This window comes from Helobdella robusta (genome assembly GCF_000326865.2).
Source record: "Helobdella robusta unplaced genomic scaffold HELROscaffold_49, whole genome shotgun sequence".
Classification (NCBI taxonomy): Eukaryota; Metazoa; Annelida; class Clitellata; order Rhynchobdellida; family Glossiphoniidae; genus Helobdella; species Helobdella robusta.
The window spans coordinates 945,677-970,556 of NW_008705246.1; the positions used below are offsets into that span (position 1 = coordinate 945,677).

The 24,880-nt window shown below is 29.8% G+C and overlaps 5 protein-coding genes across 5 annotated transcripts; 1 reads left to right on the forward strand and 4 right to left on the reverse strand.

The window, feature by feature from the left end:
- Nucleotides 1-2,250: 2,250 nt before the first annotated feature.
- On the reverse strand, nt 2,251-4,051 carry HELRODRAFT_155148 (hypothetical protein). The gene is made up of 4 exons (XM_009026808.1): nt 3,618-4,051; nt 3,300-3,462; nt 2,315-2,539; nt 2,251-2,277 (listed from the first exon to the last, which is right to left on the reverse strand). The coding sequence occupies exons 1-3, from the start codon at nt 3,931-3,933 to the stop codon at nt 2,413-2,415; spliced, it is 606 nt and encodes a 201-aa protein (XP_009025056.1). The 5' UTR covers nt 3,934-4,051; the 3' UTR covers nt 2,251-2,277; nt 2,315-2,412.
- A 3,225-nt stretch (nt 4,052-7,276) lies between these two features.
- On the reverse strand, nt 7,277-10,039 carry HELRODRAFT_178729 (hypothetical protein; the record flags this gene model as incomplete). The annotated part of the gene is made up of 4 exons (XM_009026809.1): nt 7,277-7,435; nt 7,595-7,699; nt 8,128-8,238; nt 9,857-10,039. 4 exons carry the CDS (start codon nt 10,037-10,039, stop codon nt 7,277-7,279), a joined length of 558 nt encoding a protein of 185 aa, XP_009025057.1.
- A 1,609-nt stretch (nt 10,040-11,648) lies between these two features.
- HELRODRAFT_178730 (hypothetical protein) lies at nt 11,649-12,504 on the reverse strand (the record flags this gene model as incomplete). Its single annotated transcript, XM_009026810.1, has 3 exons — nt 11,649-11,794; nt 11,883-12,155; nt 12,402-12,504. The coding sequence occupies 3 exons, from the start codon at nt 12,502-12,504 to the stop codon at nt 11,649-11,651; spliced, it is 522 nt and encodes a 173-aa protein (XP_009025058.1).
- Nucleotides 12,505-15,046: 2,542 nt separating this feature from the next.
- HELRODRAFT_86108 (hypothetical protein) lies at nt 15,047-16,598 on the reverse strand (the record flags this gene model as incomplete). The annotated part of the gene is made up of 5 exons (XM_009026704.1): nt 15,047-15,171; nt 15,522-15,710; nt 15,855-16,039; nt 16,302-16,426; nt 16,485-16,598. Coding segments are annotated over 5 exons (738 nt in total), but the record flags the coding sequence as incomplete, so codon positions are not given.
- A 2,871-nt stretch (nt 16,599-19,469) lies between these two features.
- On the forward strand, nt 19,470-24,510 carry HELRODRAFT_114451 (hypothetical protein). The gene is made up of 9 exons (XM_009026811.1): nt 19,470-19,560; nt 20,617-20,729; nt 20,794-21,004; nt 21,483-21,626; nt 21,804-21,889; nt 21,970-22,134; nt 22,925-23,029; nt 23,396-23,558; nt 24,309-24,510. Exons 2-9 carry the CDS (start codon nt 20,625-20,627, stop codon nt 24,437-24,439), a joined length of 1,110 nt encoding a protein of 369 aa, XP_009025059.1. The 5' UTR covers nt 19,470-19,560; nt 20,617-20,624; the 3' UTR covers nt 24,440-24,510.
- The last annotated feature ends 370 nt before the right edge of the window (nt 24,511-24,880 follow it).

Sequence of the window (24,880 nt, forward strand, 5' to 3'; positions counted from 1 at the left end):
TAGTCTTTAAAATTGCAGTTCTCATGTTCAAGTCTATAAATGACATGTCACCTGAATACATGAAAAATAAATTTACCAGAAAACAAACGGCATCATCTTCCTATCTCAGGTCGGATGATTTGAATCTGCTAAGGGTGCCAGTCACGCGTTTGCAAATTGGTTCTAGGGACATTGCCGTGGCCGGTCCCTCTGTTTGGAATAACCTTCCACCTATGTTAAGAAGATCGGGAACTTCTATAGATTTATTTAAAAAAGAACTAAAGACATTTTTATTTTCTGTGAAATTGTAAAATTTGTTACTTTGATTTTCGTTTCATGAACAGTCACATATAACATTTTGTTTTGTTTTTGAGAGAACGCTTATGAAATTGTTTAATTAGCGTTTAATAAATGTTTCTTAATAATAATAATAATAATAATAATAATACGCTACATACACATACGCGCGCGCGCACACACACACACGCATATATATATATTTATTTATTGTAAGAGACCGTTTTTATAAAATATTCTTGGAATTCTATGTTAGTTTTAACGTCAACTTCATATACAAAATTATTAAAACTCAATTTCTATATCCTCTGAACTCTTTTTTTTCTAAACTCAAACTGGTTTGTTAATTAACGATAAAAAGTATTTTTTATTAAAATATTCAAATTATTTACAATTTTAAAATTAAATTTAATTTGGACAAACGTGTTTAAACAAATGCATTCATCGATATCCGGTATCATATTCAGAAGATCGTGTAAATATATGTAGTGTTATATTTTCTTTGATGATGAACTTGAAACGGCATGTATTTCGGAAGGAATCGATACGGATAGCAAAACATCGAGACAAATCCAAAACTCAAAAATTAAATCAAATGTAAAACTAAAACTTTCCTCTATTATCGTCTCCGCAGACGATTTGAATGTTGAAATAAAAAAATTTAAGTGGGTACGTATCGTCATAAGCGGACCAAAATCGTGATGTGTTAAGTTCTACCGCAATCTCTGAAATTTAAAGTAACTTTTACTGTTTATCTTTTCAATAATTCCACTCTGTCCGAAAAGATTTCTCTCAACGCATGAAAAGTAACACGGTTTTCATTCCAGTTTATCATTCAACCAACTAAAACTTCGATACTCTGGTTCCAGTTGGATTTCCATTTAACTCAAATCTCAAGTTTCACTAGACTTTCATAAATCATACTTCTTATTTTACAGACAGACGCGAATTTTTTTATCTCTTTTAACTGACTCAACTTATCGTGGATGTATTTTACACATACTAATTATGGTCTTTATAATAAATTACTCTCTGTGTATGGTGAAGACATTTTCGTGAAACCAACGAACAGTCGTCTCATTTCAGCCTAAACATTTTTGTAATTCTTATTAAAAAATTATCATTTCCAAAAATCAATACTCAGACGTGAGGTTTAAAAGATTTCATTACGCTGACAATGTACATAATATTCAGACGAACATAATAACGGACAAACTATAACTCACGTACAGTACAAGCGGAAAATAAATTGAAAAAGAGTTATCAGTTGCTTTTTCAATCTAGAGTAAAGCACACTTCTATTCAATGTTAAGTTTACCCCAACCTTCAATAAGATAGCACAGCATAGATATGAAATGTTAAGTAAATTTGCGACATGAGTAGGAGCATGATAAAAATTAAAGCAGATTAAGAGATAGAAGAGTGGCGGACGACTATGGCGAAACTGTTTGCCGCCTTGGCAGGAGAAAGATGAAATGAACCATAAGAAGCTAAAACGACGATGTCAATTGACGAGATGCTTGTTGCAAGGACTGGGTGGAACTATAAAGAATCAATTGCTCATCGTAAAATCACAACAATACTTACAAAACTGCCAGAAGCCTACCATAACATGTTAATTCCCGTCTTAAGTAGGTCATGTTCTAAAAGTTCACGTAGATAAGAAAGTAAGGATGTCACCAGATAAAGAAATATAAAGCTCTAGTAAAAGGGTGAGTATTTTAAGAAATGTAGGCATGTTCAAACTGGGAAAGTTGCATGAATGGCAAAAGTATTGGATTAAAGAAAAAATGTGATGGAAATGCAGAAAAGAACAAAAGTCAATCATTTTTTTTTAAATTTTCCTGAAGAAGGAAGCTTAAAGGCTGTTCCACTCACGAACTTACTGCTTTTGAATAACATTAATTAAAATTTACTAACTCACTCTCCATCCTACCATCAAAAACGTTGTTTAAATATTTATCCAGTTTACCTGGTAATAAAAAAATAAGAAGAGAAGAGGAGAGAGAGAGAGAGAGAGAGAGAGAGAGAGAGAGAGAGAGAGAGGAAGAGAGAAGAATGATATTACAAAATTATTATTCAGTCAAACATTATTAACAAGATGCAGATGCAAAAAAATAATGAAAAAAATAAATGCTATAAATTGTAGTTATCGTCGTCGTCAACTTCTTGCTGCTGCTGCTGAAGTTGCTGCTGTTGCTGAAGTCTGAACTGCATTTCATGCCATTCCTTCAAGTCCGATTGGGCTGCCTCCAGCCGAGCCTTAACAATGTAAACAAATGTTTCTAGTATAAATAAATGAAAGAAACCATTCAAAGTATTAAATATTATATACAATAATTAACTTTTTAAACAAGAATAATTGAAGTTTGAAATGAAATCAGATGTGCCTAATTTAATCAATACCATTTGTAAAGAAATTCTTTGGATCATTGTTCATTGAAGAATTTTTCGATTAATATAATTAAATTAAGCATCACAAGTTTTAAAACTAAAAATCTAATATTGTCTAGAAAAAAAAAATAATTACAAAAATATAAAAAGAAATTATCACACAAGACTAGTCATTTTTTCAGTACTTTACTTATAACTCTCCCTATCCTCCTCTTTACTTATAACTCTCCCTATCCTCCTCTTTACTTATAACTCTCCCTATCCTCCTCTTTACTTATAACTCTCCCTATCCTCCTCTTTACTTATAACTCTCCCTATCCTCTTTCTTTCTCTCACACTAACCTGCTATCCTATCATCCATTCAATTTATGAGCAGTTTTTAAATACAATCTAATTGTGTGCATTCGTTAATGGATTCCCTAACAAGTCAGACCAGATATGATTGGAAAGATTGAAATAACATAGGAAGGTATCAAAAATAAAACATTTAATAAAGCTTTTTTATCAAAAACAACAAGAAAAAGTTGATAAGGGACAAGTTTTAAACTTTAATTTAAATTTAAAGCAAAGATAAAGTTGTAAAGTTATTAAAGGTTTTATATATTTTCAACATGCTTAGAACACTCACCTTAGCAAATAATTGCTGTTGGAGCAGGAAAAGTTCTTCTTCTGGTATTCCTGAATTCTCTAATCTGGATTTCTTTTGGCGTTTATTTGTAGCAACCTTCTTGGCTTCCTCTAACACTGCGATGGCTTCTTCTTTGTAGCTGCTGAACCCCAGGTTATCAAGAGCTAATGTAACAAATTAAACCATTTTTTAAAATATGCATCTACAATTACTTGGCATTTTGATAACAGCTAACTAAAAAATTTAAAAAGTATTATTAAAAATTAAAATTATTATTTTATTAAGATTATTCTTTTAAAAATTTCAAGTGGTTAATAACCTTTAAAAATATGTTCATGTGATATTGTCTTCTTTTGTTGTTTGTTGCACAAGTCGTTCGCTTCAGTAGCCACCAGGTGAATGAATTCAGTGCAGCAGTTGAGGATGAGTTCCCGAGAGTCATTGGCAACACGGATATTGGGAGTGAGTTCTTTTATCATTTTGTTGAGAGCGGCTCGCGGAATGCTCAACTCGTCGTCGTCCCTTTCGGCATTTGCAGCATTCGCTAAGTTCGAGTTTTGTTGAGCAGTTTTCGAAGAGTCGAAACTCAAAGTGGACCGATCATCGTCTTCGTCCGAACTCTCATTTCTCATCATTTTATTATCGTTGCCACGAAGTTAAAAATATTTTTACACAAATAAAACTAAAAGTAACTAATAATTATAAAAAATTATTAGAAACTTGGATTATAAAACAAAATAAAATATAAATAACAAAAACGTCTCGTACATCAAGTGCAGTCCACATACGTTAGCAGTCACAGCATCATGTGCAAACGAAATGTAAGTTAGCTTCGTTGATCAGCTTTAGCTTTATATATATATATATATATATATATATACATATATAAAATAAAAATAGGAAATTCCTTATTATCGCTACATTTGCCGTGTGAAAATGTTATGATTTCCACCATATATAATTCGACTAGGAATTGGAATTTTTGTTGTAGCATACGTTTTCTATCATAATGTATTGCTTCCAGTAAAGCTTACGACAGGGAGAAACGATTGTTTAAAATTTTATGAGTTTGAATATGTAAAAATTAGAATTGTGTGCATTAATACAAAAACATTACCAATATTTTATGTAATTAGAACGTGAGCTTTTTTGTAAAGACAATATGCGGAACATGAGGTTCGATTCATGGATATATATACATGGTTCGATTACCATTCTGAAAATTATTCGAACTAAAATTTCGTTTTCTGGTTAATCAACATTTTTCTAATAAGAGAAAGATATGAAAATATGGCAACTAAATTATTACCAAACAATTTCTTTACCATTTTCTTTCTTTTGTACACTAACATGGGTTGAAATGTTGAAACTCAATTCCAGTTGGAATGCCAAAAAAGTTGTTGATATCAGGTTATCGAATAGCAATTTTTGAAAATTTCATTGAAAAAGTTTTGAGGTTAACAAAGAATTCGTAATCATTCATAACATACGTTTAGCATTTATATTTCACAATATATTCTTGATTAATTAAAAACTACTTTTTTAACTGTCTTAAACTAGTTTTTAAGATTGCATTATTGAGTAGTTTAACATGGATGACGTCAGTTCTGTGTACAATCGTTTTTTGTATTTGTATTTGATAACTTGTATAGCGCCCGTCCAGAATGACATCAGAAGCGCTAGCATCGCTGTGGATTGTTGAATATATGATTTTTTAAACATATATTTCTTGAACATCCGACGATCCATGCTGCTGAATCTTTTCAGATCTGTTGGCAATACATTTCAAATTTGAGCTGACACACCGAAAATCTTCTATTTCCAAAGCGTTTTATCTGTTGCGGTACGGCACACCGGTTCACGGGCTCATACAAGCAACTGTGAAAAGCTATTTTACATTATTAACGCATGCAGAAGTGTTAAATGATTATAAAATTTTGGGACGTTCACAAAAATAAGTACTACATAAAATGTAAAAATGATCTATGCAACAATTTTGTAGAGATCACTAAAAAATCGTCTCAAGATTTGCAGGCACATAAAAATTTATCAAAGATCAAGAGAAGACGCACTTGCTCCAAGATCAGTTGGGTCTAGTTCTACAAATTCGTCATCAGTTTGCCTTCCATATTAATGTATGCATTCTTTGCAACCAACAAGCGCTACTTCACAAAAATAACCCGGCCGAAGCTAGAAAGAAATACAGAGTGCCAGACAATTTGTCTGCAGATAAGCTAAAAGCATTCACACTAAAGACGGCATAGTCGTGGAGATTCATGGGGTATTGAAGTCACTGGTCGCCTAAAGACGATAAACACTATTGATACTGATATAAAAAACACTATCATTTGCGCTGTAAACTTCTTTTTGAGAGAGGTGGATATTACTTAAAAAAATGGTGAAAAAAATAAAAAAAAGAGAAAGAGAGGACAAAAAAATTGATGAGAAACGAGAAGCTGTTTTTGTCGGTTTGAATAAGAAATGCATGGAATAACTACACTTCACCAAGTCCACACTAAACTGCAGGAGTTTAGTGTTAACTAAATGACTTTTATTACACACCCTAACTGACCTAGATCCAAATTCATACCCAACAACACATAGTTTGACTGATCAGTCTTAATTGATTAAAACTGATCAGTTAATTACTAAATTACCCAACAACACATAGTTTGACTGATCAATTAAGACTAGTTCCTCCAAATCTTCAGATGTTATATCACTTTATACGTCCTACCTCGGGAAACCGGGTCTCTGGACGCAAAACGAAGATTGATTGATTGATTCACTTTATGTTATACTTGAACACTAGCTTTCTGTATTTATTCAGGTTTTGTGATGAAGAAATCGATGAGTACTTAGATATCTTTCTTGACACAGAAGCTAAAATACATGTCCTCATTGCATCGGTAAATGTACATGCACAAAATAATAAAATTAACGAAAATGTCCTACAATAGTTATATTATGAATTCAATGATCAACATAATAATAAGATAATATCCAAGTCTCTAAAAACATGAAAATTCAATCATTTATTTATTCCGATTTGTTGCATTCCGGAAAAATTTGTTTAGTGGAGAAAATATATCCAACCAATGTATTTAGATAAAGAGGAAGATGAACAAATGCACAGCCATACAAGAAATTCAATTCGATTGTATCTCTGTATGCTAGCAAGCACACATACAACAGCTGCAGTGAAGAGACCTAAATAAAAATTGGTAGTTAAAATTATTTACAAAATGTATTTTAGACCAAATAACAATAAACTAGAATAATAAAACTCAGTTTTGTGACCGCTTGTACAAATAATAATTTCTTTCTAATCTACCAGCATTTGAAATGGCATTCATCTTACTTAATGATAACAATACATTTAGTAGATCGCATTACAATGGCCAAATTAGGTAGAAGGATGTCAAGCAGAGGGCCCCTCCATGCTAAATAATTAATCCTCAAGATAAATTTATGAAAAGGCTTAAAATGAAGCTGAATTAATTACTCAAATTGATCTCTTCCTGAATGTATGCATGGTTAATCAGCATGCTAGCATTAAAAGAACCTCACTTCAATGAACTCAAACGTTTATCCAAAATGAGCTGATTATAACTGACCAAAAACATTCCAATACAATCTGAATATTTAAGCCTAAAATTTTTTATACACGTTTGCAGTATCGACATCAAAAGAAAAAATACAGAAAGAGAAGCTTACACATAGTTGGCTAAGAAGAACATTCCTTTTATCCTTCTCACATGAAAATGTAGGGGAATGTAGAGCTATAATACTGTTGCCAATGAAGACTGAGCCAATACATCTAACAAAATGGAGCATCACTTTATCACCTGATTGTCTGAACTGTGAGAATATTTATGGAGTTAAATTTCATTTGAAACAATTGACATATAATTGGCTTGTTATATATATATTTATATAAATATATATTTATTTATTTATTTATATATATAAAAAGTGTTAAGAAATATCACTGCATTTTCTTTGTAATATTATTATTGTAAAATGTGGAAAATTCACCGCCATTCCAATGACTTTCCCAGGAAATGCTATAAGACTAATTCCAATGAGGAACATGATGATGGCTTGAATTCGTAAATATGAATCTGTTTTTGTTGCCTGTTGGGGTAGACAGGTGGCAATGTTATTCATAAACAGTTGCAGGACATGCCCGAGAAACCACAAAAGTAGTGGAAGCACACCCATATACTGGACCTTGTATAATTAATTTACATGATAATTTTATTGCCGTTATTTTTAAAGTTTAAAATAAACTACCTGTTCAGACCAGTCTATATTTTTCTTATCTTTAGAAGCTGGTTTGTTATTTGGCTTATTTAAGAAATAAGCAAAAGATAACATGGCTAGAAGGACACCTGAAGTCTGAGTTGTAACAATTCATTTGAAAAATATAAATGGATTGAGTAATTTAAAATTAATAGAAAAAGTAACAAAATTTTAAAATGAAACGAAAATGAAGGAAAAAATATTGAATAGTTATAAAATTATGACAAGATGACCATCAACAATTTTTAACTAACAAGTGCTTTTACTATAACTTATTCCTTTTTAAAAATAATAGAAAATATTCTAATCAACAAATATTGAATCAAGAATACTAAAACTAATTTTAAGGGAATTCAAATAAGAAAGGTATGTTATAAAAGTCATCTGAAAACAATTGAAAAAAAATAGTACATTTAAAAAAGCAACATAAAACAAATCGTAATGAAAAAATTATTCAAAACAATTATGAAAAAAGGATAACAAACACATACAAAAATCCTTGATATGAGAAATGTTTCAACAACTTTTTGATCCTTGGACTTCTCATGCATAAGCCAACTTAAACCCGAGCAGAGCAGGGTTATTCCAAAAACAGTTGCAACATTTTCATCCATTGTTCGAATATCTCCCTCTGTCTGTACAAAATGCAGGATGATAAAATGAATTAAATAACAATTAAATAATATATATATATAAATGTTAAAATTAACAAAACATTAAAACTAAAAACCAACTATACTGAAAATTTTGAAAATTAATTAAAAAATTTATTAGCATACATAAAATGAACAAAAAATAACATACGAGTGTAGGTGAAACTGATTAGCATGCACCAGTACTCTATAATAAGTATTGAATATAACAGGTACAAAAAATTACAACAAACTGAATTATTATTATTTAAAAGATAATTCATTAAAAAACAGTCTCAGCTCTTATTAATTAAATAGTAAAAAATGTCAGATATAAATCATGGTTCCTGGGTCCAATGCTTTCACGTCATTAAATCAAACACTTTTCTATTGTCAAAAAGTACATCCCCATTTTTTTAATATTTTATAGCAACCATTTGCATCTGTTCGAAGTCTTCTTCGTAATCTGATTTATCTTATTAAGAATATAGAATAATGATAGACATCTGTGATACTTCAGCTTTATAAATATTTCACTTGCTAAAAATGTTGCGAAAATATTAAGCTGTATATTTGACCATTTGCACTATCCATCATCACTTTTTAAAAGCAATATAACATCATTCCAAATATATATCTACTACAATAACACCTGATGTGTAAATTTACAAACAATTTACTTATTCAAACAACAACAACCACTTTGCTTATTTAATTTAAAATACTCAAACTTTCGTTCATACTTAAAAACAAAGAATTTTGAAAAAGACACCACTAAATTCTTTGGTGTTTAAACTGTAGTTCCTATTATTATTATACTCTGAAAGCAAGCTAATAACATTAATAAAAAAGTATCTAATCCTTGTTTTAACTAATGGTTTTAGGGGAGACTATTTTGGCACAATTTATGATTTTCACTTTGAAAAAAAACTGCATCAAAAAGATCTTGTTTAATTAATCTGACAAGGTTAAACTAATTATTAGCTTAACTAAACCTGCCATTAATCAAAGTTTAACTTATGATTGGACTAGCTGAGCTAAAATCTTAATAAAACTAACCATAGTTTGGGTTAGGCTGTTAGTGTGTTAGGGCAAGAAATTAGCTTTGTTTATTTTATTATATTTTATATAATTTAATGACTCAGCTTAGTGAGTTTGGAGAGGTTTTGTTTAGAGTTCAGACTGCAGCTCTCGCTCAATGTAATTTTATTGCAATTATTTTAGTAAGTTAGGGCTGGGTATTAGGTCATTAGATAAAGGAATATGTTATTATAAGACTTGTAGCTTATTCCTCTAGTTTAACGATGTAATACCTACCTAGCCCTAACCTAACCCAACCTAATTAAATAATCACTATATATTTAAAAAGATTGGTAAATAATTAGTTTTTTATAATTTATTTTATCATGCTGTTCATATAATTAACATATTAATTATAACATAAATTAGTTCATGCAAACAACAACTAAATTAAATTAAAATAATGTGTTAACGTAACCTAACTGGTAACGTAAGGTTTAAAAAATTAAAAAAGCCTATAACATAGCAAACGATAGTTGTAATCATATAAAATAAATGTAATTGATTCATTAAATTTCAATCAAATAATATAAAAAATTACTTCAGCTTTTAATAATTGCTTTGTAAAAAAAATGAAAGCCACTCCGCAGGTGACCGTCATGAAGGAATCGGTGGTCATCCACGTTTTACGCTTCCCGAAAATGGTCAATACGAGAAATGCAATAACAATTGAAAAGAGTAACAACATCTCGTTCAGCATGTAAATCTCGAGCCAGTTCTGCATTTTTAATTTTGTTGAATGTTTGTCGAGGTAAAAAGACGCGAGAAACAAACCAAGCGAGCCGTAAGCTAGACTAAATTAAGAACGGTTTGACAAATTGAAGAATTAATAAAAAATAGTATGGAAAGCTACAAAAAAAAACTCCATCATTTACTGAATATTTTAGTTAACACTATGCCACTTTAAAGAGTGGTGTTTCAATGATAAATTCCAATAGCGTAATAGAACATATACAAAATATACTAACTACCCTTTGACACATTTATTCGATATATATACCCATCCACCCATTTTTCCTCATAGTACGAAGACCGTCGAGGCCGAGCCTTACCTTTTTTCTATTTATATGATATAACTAAATTAAACATCTTTTGTGTGTTTGCAAGATTTTAAGTCAAAGACCAAGATGCCGTGCCGTTCTAATCAATCAACCAATCAATCAACCAATCAATCTCCGACACTCCAAGCAGGATTAAAGAAGAACATGACGATCGAAAACTGAGGCGTTTAGGCTTAATTAACATATCTGATAAGTATTAATACTTAGATATTTATTTAGATTGCAACTTATACAATAATGTGCATATTTTAAAAATTATTCCTTATTTAAAAAGCAGCCAACACAAAAGAGCAAGATATGGGAATATATGAGAAAAAGTAGGAGCAGGAGCAACTAGACGAGCAGCAGAATTAAAAACTTTACTTTAAAAGGTAGAACCAGGAAGACCACAGTATAGTGCGAGTTACAGTAACCAACCTTTGATATAAATAATGAAGTAAGGGAAAGGCAAACATTATATTATTCTACGTACATTTAGCAACAGTATTTATCTGAGAAGAAAGAGACGTGCTAGATTCAAGGATAAAACTTAAACTGCGAAACTTTGAAAAAACATCAAAAGTTTTAGAATCAGATAAGATAATAAAAAGAATAGTGATCGTATTTAGATTTATTGAAAGAAAATAGTTTAAGATAAATAGTGTCACACCAGAAAAGAGACATTGAGATAAATTATGAAGAACACTATAGAGATTAGATGGAGGACAAGTATAAATACAGGAATCGTAAACATATAATTGAATAGTAACAAGGAGTTAAAATAATACGAGGTAGTTCAGAGACATAGATAATAAATAGAAGAAGGCCAAGGATAGAATCCCGAGGTACCCTAAAATTAAGAGTAGAAGAGTTAGAAGTTGTATTATTTAGAACAGAAGAAAACCGATTACAGAGTTAAGAAGAAAACCAAGATCGACAAGAACCACCAGCATTAAAAGAATAATCTAGAAGTTTCATGAGAATAGTATTATCAACTGAATCAAAAACTAAAGAAAAGTTAAGGGCAAGAAGAAAGAGTGAGATTACTGTTGTCACTGCGGTGGGCTGGCCAATCTTTTCAGATTTGTTGCCGATTTTGATTGCAAATAATCAAATGATAAAATGACGCTATATATCTCACCGATTAATTTTAAACCTATAAAAATATCTTAATAATATTGAAATCCAGTGTTTTACATTTTATTACGTAAACAAATTTTCCGTGATTAAGAAATAATTAGCAAAATGATAAAAAAGACTAAAAGAACGTTCATTACTATGATAATTCATAAATCAGTTGAAGAACTTCACTTGTGGTAAAATATTTTTCACTAAATTTTCATAGTCGGGAATTAACGAGATTGGATTGTTTTTTAGGAATAGGGTTTGTAATTTGGGACAGGAGCTCAAAGTTCTCAAATCATCCACACAAGAAATACCTACAAAAAATTACTATTTATATTGGAAACAAAATTCTAGAGCATAATGTATTCTAACAATGAAATATATTTTAAAATAATGACTCACAATTATTGGAAAGATCCAGGATGGCGAGTTGTTTCAAATTGTAAAGTTTATCACACGATTTTATTCTGTTGTTGTTCAGGATCAACAACTCAATGCAATACAAGTAGTGGCCGTTACTTAATTCCGTCAGATTGTTGTTGGATAAGTTTATTGATTTGAACCAGAACATCTCATCTGCATGGGACAAAATGGTCAACGCTAGATTTGAAAGATCAACTGACCTCATTGAAGTTTTCTTTTCTTTCAAACACTTTTCGATTTTCAATTTACTTTCTGTAATTTCATTTATTTTAATTTATTATTTATTTTACAAAAAGAATTATTAAACGATATAGTAATATTTGTTTTTTTTTCTTCTTAAAAATGTGAACTGAAACAAGGAATTACGATGTCAAGGTTGGTTATTGTAAAAAAAAACTTTCGAACAAATACATCGCAAACTCTAGAGCTCATTTGCGCATTTGCTACACAAAATATAATGAAGATAATGATCTAAATTTGCATTGAAAAAAAATTGACCTAGATCCAAATAATACAGTTTTCTTGCTGGGTCCAATATGATCAGTTTGGAGATCTTCTTTAAAATGTCGCCATAAAATTGAATCAGATCTAATTTGGTCATTATCTTCACTAAGGTCAGTAAAGTGACTGCAATGGAAAAATTATTAAGGAACTTTAAATAGGATGGGTTGACAACAAATTTAATTTAGGGTAAACAATTTATCGAATCTATAACCATCGTCCGTTGGAAGTATTTTAACAATGGAATATAACAAATATAAGCTAAAAACAGTTCAGTTATCATGAAAAATTCAGCAAATGTTGAGTCAATTTGTTGTAGAAGTGGGTGTTCATCAATGATTGCATCGCGTGTACACAAGTTGAATCCAATCAAATTGGATTCATTTCTTCAAATGCAAGTTTAAAAATAAATAATAAAAAACTAAACTATGGATTAAACAAATATGAACGATAATACATGCCAATATCAATAATGTTTAATACTGAAAACATTACTTATTCTGACTACATAAAATTAAAACCAAAACGAAGTGTCATTAATATAAGAGAAGTTTCATTCAAACACAAAAATCATATTAACGTTACAAATATTTTCGACGAATGACTTCAAATCAGAAAATTAAAGAAAAAACTGTTTGAATAGATAAAAGTGTAAGCACTGTAGAAGCAGCCATGACACAAAGTGATGAAGTTTTGTCTTGTTAATTATCTCAAGAAGAACTGAAACTGGCCGTTTATGAACCACTGAAATGAAGAAAGTTTAAAAGATAAACAATGAAAAAGTTAAATTAACATTTATTGTCCGATTCAATTTCCTGCAATCCTTCCAGTGACGTCAACTGATTTTGCAAAAGTTGCTTCGTGGATGATTGTACTATTTCGTTCCCTTCACTGAAAATATTATTACAACAACCGATATCACATTAAACTATTTTTAAAGTAAATCAGTGAAACGCCAATAGTGAATGCACTACAGAGCAATCAATCATCGTTTAGCGTCCAGGGAGACCCAGTTCTCCAGAGGTAGGACGTTGTTTTCTTTGCCATCAATTTTTTGCTCCAAATTAGGCGATCAGTTGTATCCATTTCATTTAAATTTAGAGCTTTCATGTCTTGCTCGATTGTTTGCGACCAGGACTTCTTTGGACAGCCTTTGGGACGTGTGCCAGGTACTTCAACGTCTGCAAGAGAATTTATGGCACTGTTTCCACTTCGTTTGACAAAGCACAGCGGCACATTTTTTTCTGTTTACGGTTCAGTTGCGTGTTACATACATATTTACTGTCTTCGAACCAACATTGTGTTCAGCGTGTGAAACCAATTTTGCATATGAATATCTGCGTCCTACATTTTTTTCTTTATACATAAACATCTGAAGCCTTTTCAACATTTTTATATTTCAAGGAAAGTCTCAAGACTAACATAATATCTTACTAAACTATTTCTCGCGTTGTTGAATGTTTGCAGTCACTTAGATATTTTCTGCTTCAGAGCATCGTTACATCTCTACTAACCGGTGCAATGCTCGTTTGGAATTACTGAAACAACACAAATCTTTTAAATGCTAAGTTGCTTTCGCCATTTGTTAATAAAAACTAAATTGCAGTGGATTTTTATGTATTAATAAATTATTTATTGTTTCGTGAAAGTTACCGATATCAATTAACTTGAGCCAACCTGACATCGGCAGGTGGTTGAATCAATGAGAAATCAGAATCGTGCACAGAACACTGGACATCTATCACACCCCTGTAAAATACTGAACTGTTCAGCTGGACGTGGAAACACGAGCTCGATGCAGTGGAAATTTGATTCAGTTCCGCATACTATATCAGCATAATAAAGGAATAAAGTAACAGTTGCAAAATACGCCAAAAATTGAAACTTTAATAAACTTAATTAGGTTTTAATGAAATAAAATTTAATTAAAACAAAAAATAAACCAGAATGAAATTGAGCAAATGATGATGAGCATACAAACTATTGAACATTTTAACTGACATTTAAACAATGAATCAAAATTAATAAAGTTGGATTATTTGAAAAATGCATTAGGCAAAAAAAACGGGTGAAAAAAATTAAACTGAGAAACAAAAAATTGCATCATTAACTGCTGAGAATTCAAACTTTGGATTTTATATTTATGGCAATACTATTTCAGAAAATGTTTCATAGTTTTTTTTTATTTATAACATTTAATAGTAAATAATTACAAAAATCAAATTAACTAGAAATATCAGGTAATAAAAGAAAATGTTCTAAAGTTAAAATCAAATAAATCCAGAAAACACAATTAGCATGTAAATAATGAAACTCACGAAGATTAAGTTAAACTTCCTATTTGATATAGGCTTCCAATTTAAGACAACTTTTTCTTCTTTTATGAAAACACATCCATCTAATTGCTAAAAATAGGGTTTATAAAAACAGATGCAATTTAGTAGGAGGTGTTCATTTACAGATCAACTATTTTATATCCCAAAACTAAGTTAACAATCAGTAATAAATTAAATAATAAATTGTTAATAAAATACTGAATTTTACTTTTATAGGAGATGAGAAGAGCACCACAATAAACTTTTTTTTAACATCCAAGAGTAAACTTTTCAAAAATATATTTTCAGCCTCTGGAATGAAAAACCTTACAGCATGTTGGGACATGATGAAAAAATTAGAGACCTACTTTTATCTATAAGCCATTTAAGGTAGAACCAGCCACTTTGATCAGACGGATCAGTGAATATTGCATTCTCCACTAAACTGTATTCTTAAAATAGTTATTATAAAGTTTCAAATTTTTGCGCCTGCCTCTGATTATCGTCGTCAGTTTTTGAGCTAATGAACAGGTAGATTTGATCATTTACCACCTTACTCTTATGAGTTACATAGATTATAAAAATTACTGTTAACAAGATAGCAAGCAAATTTATAGCCAAACTTAAGTAGAATAAGTACATATCAAAATTTCAAAATATAAAAAGCTGAGCAAATTTTCATTTCAGCACATTTAAATGAAACAATCTAAAACAAATACGTAATTTCTGAACTGTTATTATACGAAAGTGCTCCTACATATAGCACAATCAAGAAAAAAAATAACTGAAAGACATTAACAACCTCGGCTGATGACATCCATGTGGTCAACAAACAAGTTGGGATGGATTTGGGAGATGAGCTTGCTTCTGTAGTGCCATGATGAAAAGTTAGAGAAGTCCATGGATATTTTTTTGGTCGAAAATAACAATTCTGATTCAGGGGATGTGGTACATTTGCTGAAAACAAATCTCCTGTAATCCCAACAATGAACTGAATTGAAAAATTGAAGATTTATAAGACTATATAATCCAATAATAATAACACGATCCACGTCAACAGCTACTGATAAGATAGCTTTCAGAAAGTGAGAAATAAAAAAATTCTCAACCCCCAACTTAAAGCACATATACTAACAATTTCTATTATCACATTCAAGAAACTTAGAAGTGAGTTCCAATTCTAACGGCCAGTCTGCACGATCCATAAACTCTGTTATGAAGCACCTGTGATGCCACACGCTGTACGACTTTGGATTCAGTTTGAGACATTCGTTTAAAAAGTTTAATTCTTTAATCATCAATGCTTCACATTCTGTTTTACTGTTTTTGGGTATGGAAGCGATAGTAAGGATTTGTCAAATGATTGTTGAAATTGGTAACTTGTTTTTTTAATCTACACAAAGGGGCGGGGCAAACTGCAGCCTACCAAGCCTAGCCATTTTATGAGACCCACCAGGCACGGCCATTTTATGAGGCTCACCAAGAGTGTATATCAACATTTTTTGACAATTTGCATTAAAAAATGGTCAGTAAACTAAAATGGTATAAAATTGAAAGAAACTAAAAATAAGATGAGATGAACCTTTCAGCTTTTAGTTTTTGAAATAATTTTTTTCTGATATTCCAAAAAGTATAATAATCAGGGTTCATTCTTAAAACTTCCGATGTTAGCTTAAGAAGTTCATCTAAATATTCTAAATTCAAATCCTAGAGAAATACAAAAATATTTTTAAGCATTGTTGGAAATAATGAAAAAAAAATTTACCATATTTTGAATATCGGAAATAATTTTCTTATAATACATCAACTTCTTTCTTTTTTCATTACTTTTTTCTTTTTCTATTTCCACTGATGACTTCACTTTTAGGCGTCCATGCTGTAACAATGGTTATTATAATAAAAATTAAAACATTGTTAATAATCATTTTTAATGTTTCTTTAATTAAGTTTAAGGCTTAAACTTTAAGCTTATCATTGGGCTATATTTAATATCAAACTTTCATTTTTAATTATCATATTTAACAAAAGTACAAAATCAGAGATGTTGGTGTAGATGTTGGGGGGAATGCTGATGCATATGTTTTTTTTTCAGAGAAACTTGACTAAAAGTTTTATATTATAAAACTGGTTTTGTAAAGTAATGTCATGATTAAGAAATATCATTGTACGGATTGCTGTAGATTTTTGTTAAACAAGTACAAATTTTGCATTATATACTGCAGATGTCTAATAATCTTTTTTTTAAGCCTTGTTTTATTAATAAATTTAATATTTTTGTATCTAGTGTCAAGTATCCGGGACGGATTTCTGACTTAACAAAAAATATAGATACACACAAACCATTTTTTTTTGTTCTTTCTACAAGATCCTTATTAATAACTTTGTTGAATATTTAATAAAAAATTTTTATAAAATAATTTTTGAAAAACCAAACAATAAACGTCAGTAACGATGATTTAAAAAATATAACAAAAGTGAATTCTAATCGAGAACACAGGACTGTAATATTCACACAAACAATTTAGTATTTTGGTCTGGTGCCTTGTGAAATTAAACAATTAGTAAAAATTATCGTAGTCAGACTTTTTTCTAAACAGCACACAAAACTTACAAAATTTTGTTTGACTAGTTTTATTGATTCCATAATATAAACATGAACATAAAATCAAATAAAAAAATGTCTATTACTCTTTTCCTAGGCTCAGAGGAATCAACAAAACATCACAAGCATCGTATATAAATACAGGATAAACAATGCATCACATGAAGCATGTGATAGGCGGAGATCTTTTTGTCACATGTGATTCGAATCCGGTTACTGCACGCTTTGCGAAACCCCACCGGGCAACCTTAACCACTAGGCCATCACGCCGCAAAATACAATAAAAAAGATTAAAAGAAATTGTTGTTTTTTCCTAAACATATACTTATAGCTACATTCATGACTTTTTATGAAACAACGTTGAAAGAAAATTAAAACTATACAAAGAACAAAATATACTTAAATTTGCTGTAGTTTTATTACATTGTGCATTTTAAGAGAGTTAAGATAATTAAATTACAAAAGTTATGCACGTTGGACTAAAGAACAAGAGAGTTCAATATCATTTGGGCAATCGGAAGCTACGATCAACAGAAGAAGAAAAGGACATTAGAGTTATCATTCACAGAGGCACAATAACCTCAAGACAATGTGCAACCACTTTCAGCCAAAGCAAACCAAATAATTGGATTTATTAGAAGAACTGTGGTTAGCAGGGGGAAGTCGATAATTATTAATTTGTGTAAAATTTAAATTTACACCCATCTGGAATATTGTGTTTAGACTTGAAAAATTTCAATACAAAAATAGATTGAGAAGTGGACTGATTACTCTAGAGAGGAGATGCAGAAAGGATATGATACAAATTGATTAACAAAAAGAAAATACGCTCTTTACTAGATTCTTCTAATATAAAACTAGAAGAAAACTATAAAATTATAGATACAAGCTTTTTAAGAAGATAGATGGTCAAATCAAGCAGATATTTTTGTAAGCATTTGGAAAAAGCTGAATGGCGAGACAGTTGTCGACGAATCAACCAAAAGTTTTAAGGTCAAGCTTGGAGAGCTAGGATATTAGGACAATTAACAGTGGTTTCCATAAAGACACTAATCTGCTGAACCATTATAAACCCTGTTGTGTTGCGTTATGTAAGTCAAAGTTCTGATGTAATACTTTTCTTCCATTTACTTCATATCTGCAATTTAATGACTACACTATATTTTAGTTATATACAACTATATATAGCGTAGCATAACATACAATAGAGTAACTTCTGAGCAAAATTTTTCATACTGAACAACTCGTATTATAATAATTAATAAACTTTCCAAGTTTTTTTGTTGGTAATCATACATGATATAAAAATAAAAATAAATTTATTTGATAATTAATTATACATAAACTCAGTTCGTTTCTGTCAATAAAGCGATTGTATGCAAATGATATCGGCTATCTGTATAAATTTTTGTTGTAAATTGTTCGTTACCAGCTGAGTTGTTAGAACGTGTTTTGCACATTTTAGGAAAGTAACTTTGTGGCTAGTGGTCCGAGAAGCTAAGATAGGTTTGTTTTCCTTTCTCCTCAAATCAATTGAAATTTTTAAAACCACGTCAGTTTGTAAGCGCTGTTGGAACTGATAACACTAATAATAACACGTTTTCCTCCACAAATCACATGTTTTATTATTTGATAAATAAAGAAAAGAGTTAAAAATAAAATTTATAGTAAAAGTAATTTATTTTCAATTTGAATTAAAAAGAAAAGAAAGAACTACAAAAAATTAATAAATTAAGTATCAATAATTAATAATTGACAAACTAATAACAATGTTAAGGCTGGAAAAATACAAAATAGCCTCCTATTTTAATTATTAAATAAAAAAATTTGCTTTTTTATTCACTCGACCAATTTAATAATTTTTAAATTAACTAAATATTATTATAATAACAATACTTGACCAATTTAATAATTTTTAAATTAACTAAATATTATTATAATAACAATAGAAGAGAACAAAATCAAAAAGTATTAAAACTTGAAACATTTTTCAGTTTTAACAAATCTGCTGTCATGATGAAATTTTCATTTATCAACCACATTACATTTCAATAATCATGTATGTATATGAATGAGTGAATTAATTCATTCATTTTACAAATAACGAACATTTGTATATATGTGTTTGCTTCATTTAAGATCTGCTATCAATGACTCACAAATTTACAATTATGAACCTGCTGTTATAAGGGTAGCAATCAACAACTTCATCATTGATCAATCTACTTAAAACTAACAAGTAAAAAATTGTTAAATTTTTTTTGACCTATTCAAGTTATTGTATGAGTTTAAATTTTAATTTTTAGTTACAGTAATTTATTCATTTTTTACTTTATATTTATTATGTTATATAAAATCATTGGTTTTACCTTTATGTTTATTATTATCTTAAACTTAAACATATTTATGTTTAGATAATTGTGTGAGATATTGTTTTTTTTTCCAGTTTTTCAAAACTGTTCAATTTATAATACTTCTGTCCAGTTTCAAATAGTGGAAAACCTTGAATTTTTGTTTGAAGTAAGACATACTTCACTGTTAACAACACAAAGATAATGTATTCCTTGATTCTTTCTTTAGACCTAAACATCATTTACACGATCTACACCTAAGTTGTCTTTGTGTTATATCTACATGTACATATGTGGTGTAAAAATATTTCAAGTAAAAAAATGAATAAGTTACCTATATGTAATGAATGCTGAACGGGTTCTTTCATTAAACTTTATGTTAAATTTATGTTATTTACACATATTACATGCATAGGCATGTTATCTGTGGCAGACTACATGTATTATTAATTTTATTTCTTGAAGTTTTGGCAATAAATGAAAAGCTGGAAATTTTTCAAGTAAAAAAATGAATAAGTTACCTATATGTAATGAATGCTGAACGGGTTCTTTCATTAAAATTTTTAATACAAACCATTCAAATGCTGATTTCTCATTGTTGTAATCCAAGACATTGCGAGTAGCCATGCCAAATTATGGACTGCATTTTTTTCCAGAAATTTTGTCTATCATATAACCATAAATTTTCAGTTTGTACTATCTATACATTTTGTTAAGTTAACAAAATTTACGGTTTTGATAGTGTTCAGAAATAAGTGTCAAAATGATTACATGATTAAGTTGTATGGCTAAATATAATTTTTTATACTTTATGGTTAAACTTTATTAACTCATATGTTCGCTCCTGAAATGTACCAACCACATTTGATATTCACCATTAATTTTTCAAATCCTATTTTATTAAATTACACATATTAAGAGCTTTTACATTTTTAAAAATCTAGATAGGATCATGAACTGGGCAAGAGTTTGTAGCTATCATATTAGACATATTCCTCTTAAAAATCTCAAATTTTCTAATTCTTCACTTTTGATCAGCCAGGATGTGTCTCAAAAAGTAATTTTTTTCTTATATTTATTCAATTGTTTAACTTTTAATGAATGGTTTCATTGAATTTTAGACACTTAGAGTTCTATCAGAGTATGTTCCATCTCCTCCAGCCGTACCGGAACCAATAACAAATCTAGCAGTTAGCCAGTTAAATTCTTTGGGAGAACCAACACTTTCAAGCTTGGGATTGGCAAGCTGGTATCCCAATGGCTTAGTGCAGTATGGACTGGAATCATTACATGTTGGTTTGGGGGTTCCCTGGTGGTCTGCCATTGTTATAGGTAGGTATGTAATGTAATTATTTCATATTGATATAGGTAGGTATATAATGATTTCATGTTGTTATAGCTAGGTATGGTTGGATCTTTTGTGAAATGCAGTTATTATAAGTGATTTCATATTTTTGATATTTTTCATATAAGTGATTTTAAATTCATATTATGTATTTCAAACTAAACTTTATTCTTGTACCTCTTGAATCGGTTTCAAACTATCATGGTGACAAAATGATTGAAAAAGATTTGAAAAATGAGTAATGTAAATATGTTTCAATTGAGGATTGTTTATTTCCGTATGATTAAGTAGTAATCAAATGTATATTTAATGATTTTTCATTTATCAGGCCAATTTAATCATATAGTGTCATTTAAATTTAAAAACGAAGTTATTGAGCTTTTTTTTAAATAAATTATCTAAATATTAATTCATTTGCTAACATTTAAATTTTTTTTCAAATTCCACTTTATTTCCTTTCGTCAGGAACATTTTTCTTGCGATTGGTGACATTTCCACTTGTTGTTTTGGGACAGAGAAATGCAGCTAATATGCACAACTACATGCCGATCATGCAAAAACTACAGAATAAATTCTCTAAAGCCAAGAGTGTTGGAAACTCTTTAGAAAGTATACTGACATTGTTTCTATTTTCATACTGAGTCTATTGTTTTGATCAATTTTGATCTAATTTTTTCTTTTTCACGAATGTTTTAACAGGTTCTTTAGATGATGATGATCAATTTAATGAGTATTAAAATGTATCTTACTAGAAGGGTTTAGCTCATATTTCATTCGAACTTTCAGCTGCAAAGGCGGGTGCACAGTTGTACAACTTCATGAAAGAGAACAACGTTAACCCACTGAAGAACATGCTGGTTCCATTCATTCAGGTATTTCTGTAAATTTATTTTTAATTATTTTATAACATTCGTTAAAGCTTCTCAACTTTAGTCTGAACAATCAACCACAGCTGCCTATCTTTGTTTCTGTTTTTGTTGGGATAAGACAAATGGCCAACTTGCCAGTTGAGAGCATGGGCAGCGGTGGCATTGCATGGTTCACAGACTTAACTTCACCTGATCCATTCTTCATTTTGCCCATTATGACGACGCTCACATTTTATGCCACTGTTGAGGTACTTAATGACTTTAATTTCTTTCGTTCTACATTTTACTTTATAAGTTGTTTTTTTTGCTAGCACTTTTCTTATTGGCTTATTTTTGGTGCGGTTATTTTAAATCAATCAATATTTTATGGTTATTTAATTCAGTAATCACTGAATGTTTTTTTGGTTATCAATATTAATTTCTTTATAATAAGGTTTTGAGAAGTTCAAGGCTTCTAATATCATATTTTATTCATTACTAGATAAGTTCAGCATTAGTTTCTTGCCAGACCAGAAACCAAAGAGATTAGACTTTAGCACCTTCAAGTGCAATAAAAGGCACTATACAAATAATCCGATGATGATAATAATAATAATAAGGAAAATAATAATAACAATAATAATAATATGGATAATGATAGTAATAATAATAATGATGATGATAATAATAATAATAATAGAGTGCCCAGCAGTCCAGAGCCTAATTAATTTTATTTGCACTGCGTACCATTGATATTCTTCTTCAATAAGACTACTTTTAGCGAATTTTTATTTTTAGTTTGCATGTTCAGTTACTATTCATATAATTTTACAGAATTAACATTTCATAAAGTTGGTGTAGATTTTCTGTTAAATTTCTAAGTTTATGTTTAGTTGTATTTTAATTAAAGTTTTAATTAATGATAATAGTTTAACTTAATTAGATAATTATATTTAGGTGAAGTATTATTACTCTAATTAAGATTAATTAAATGGAACTAAATAAATAGAAATTTATGTACGTGTATTTTTTATCTTGTCAATTATTTTTTAATTGCAGCTTGGAGTTGATGGTGTGAGAGCAAGTACGATGACCAGGACGATGAAAGTGTTCATGCGAGTCCTTCCCTTCCTCATCATGCCTTTCACTGTTAACTTTCCTGCTGTAAGTTTCTGTAGGTGTTTTCCATGAGTACAACTTCTAAATATTTATTTTACTGGTGTAGGGCAGAATTTTCTTTTAGAAACAAATTTGAAACATCATTTATAAAAATATTTGTCTGCCTCGTAAGACATTCATCATATCTACAACGCCATGTTTCGCTGTTTATGATGACTGCCTGCAAATGTTACAAGCTTATTGAACACAGCAAGTATACTGCATCAGTAAATTGATATTTTAATATTTTATAATGATTTGCCAGACATTTTATTTTTGTTAGTTTTTTTTATTATATGCATGTTTTGCAACACAGATTTTCAAACTGGAACTAAAGTATAATATTCACGAAATTATCTCAATTGTTTTAAGGGGCTTCTTTTGTACTGGCTCACGTCCAACATCTTCTCATTGATACAAGTTTTGTTCATGAAAATTGATGGTGTCAAGAGAGCTTTAAAAATACCACAACTTGTGAAGCATGATTCGAGTGTCCTGCCTGAGAAAAAACCTTTCTTCGAAGAGATCAAAGGCAGTGAGTAAATCATTTTCATCATAACTTTTGCTGCAAGAAGATTTGTTCTGTAATAAAGTTTTAGTTAACAGTTTCTCCAAATTTATGTTTTTAATATTTTAACCGATGTTTCTGTGTTTGTCTTCAAATGCTTTACATTCTTGCACTTTTTTCTTATTTTTTCGGACCGTTCAATTCTCCTTTACTAAAACCTATTAAATTAATTTTTCAAGCATGCTAGCAAGTATCAAACATTCTAGAGATCTTCTTGCACTTTTTATATTTTCTTTGGATTACTTTTTGTATTTAAAAAATGTTCCAAATCTTTTTGCTGTTGTGGTTATGACTCAACTTTCCGTTTCTTCCGTATCCATTTCATTTTCTTTTGAGCAAACAACAAACTTCAGAAGTATTACATCTATTTACTGATCACAAGTTACGAAACTCATTAACTATTTATCTTCATTCTAATCACTCCAAGAATCGTTCTTTCTCTTTATCTAAAAACATTATATATATATAATTCCTAAAAATGCATTTTTATTTTATTTTTGTAATATTTCATTTTTATTCTCATTTTTTCAATCACGTATTAAATGGGCATCCTAATTTTAAGATCGGTTCTCGCGAGTTTGTTGGTGCAAAATTAATTTTAAATCATCCAATGCCTAATACTATTACTGACACAACTGTTTGTCAAACATTAGACTCTTCATCTTTATCATTCGTATTTGAAGCCTCGTTTCATTTTAAAACTACATTTTGTAACAGCATGGAACCGAAGTAAGACAGTTGTTAACCTTGAGGAGCGTCAAAGATTGGAGGCAATCAAATTCAAAGAGGCTGGAATGGGTGCTTTACAAAAAACATTCAAGCAGGATCCTAAAAAGAAAACTCAATGAGTGAAAAGACCGTACAAAATCTATCACTTTTGCCGTGTAAATATCGATTAAATAAAATATTCAACAACCCACCTTCATTTCAACGGTCATTGTTACACATAGATAAACTCGTATTACGTAGGGAAAACGTGAGTCTACAATCTTTAAACAGTTAAATGAAATCTGACAAATGATTAATCGTGCAATTTATACCAATTTGAATCGGCTCACAAACTATAATTGTTTACATTTTTTGGATATTCATGTTTGTAATCATGGATTAAACCCACCGACCTATTAAACCCTATATATATATATATAATACTGTCTAGGCTTTATTTTTAGGTAAATTAAAGTGACCTAATAGCCAATTTTTACTGGTTCAAGACCCAAATGTCAAAACAAAACTGAATGAACTGAAAACTGAACCCACAATTTAGATATTAAATTAAATCATCAATT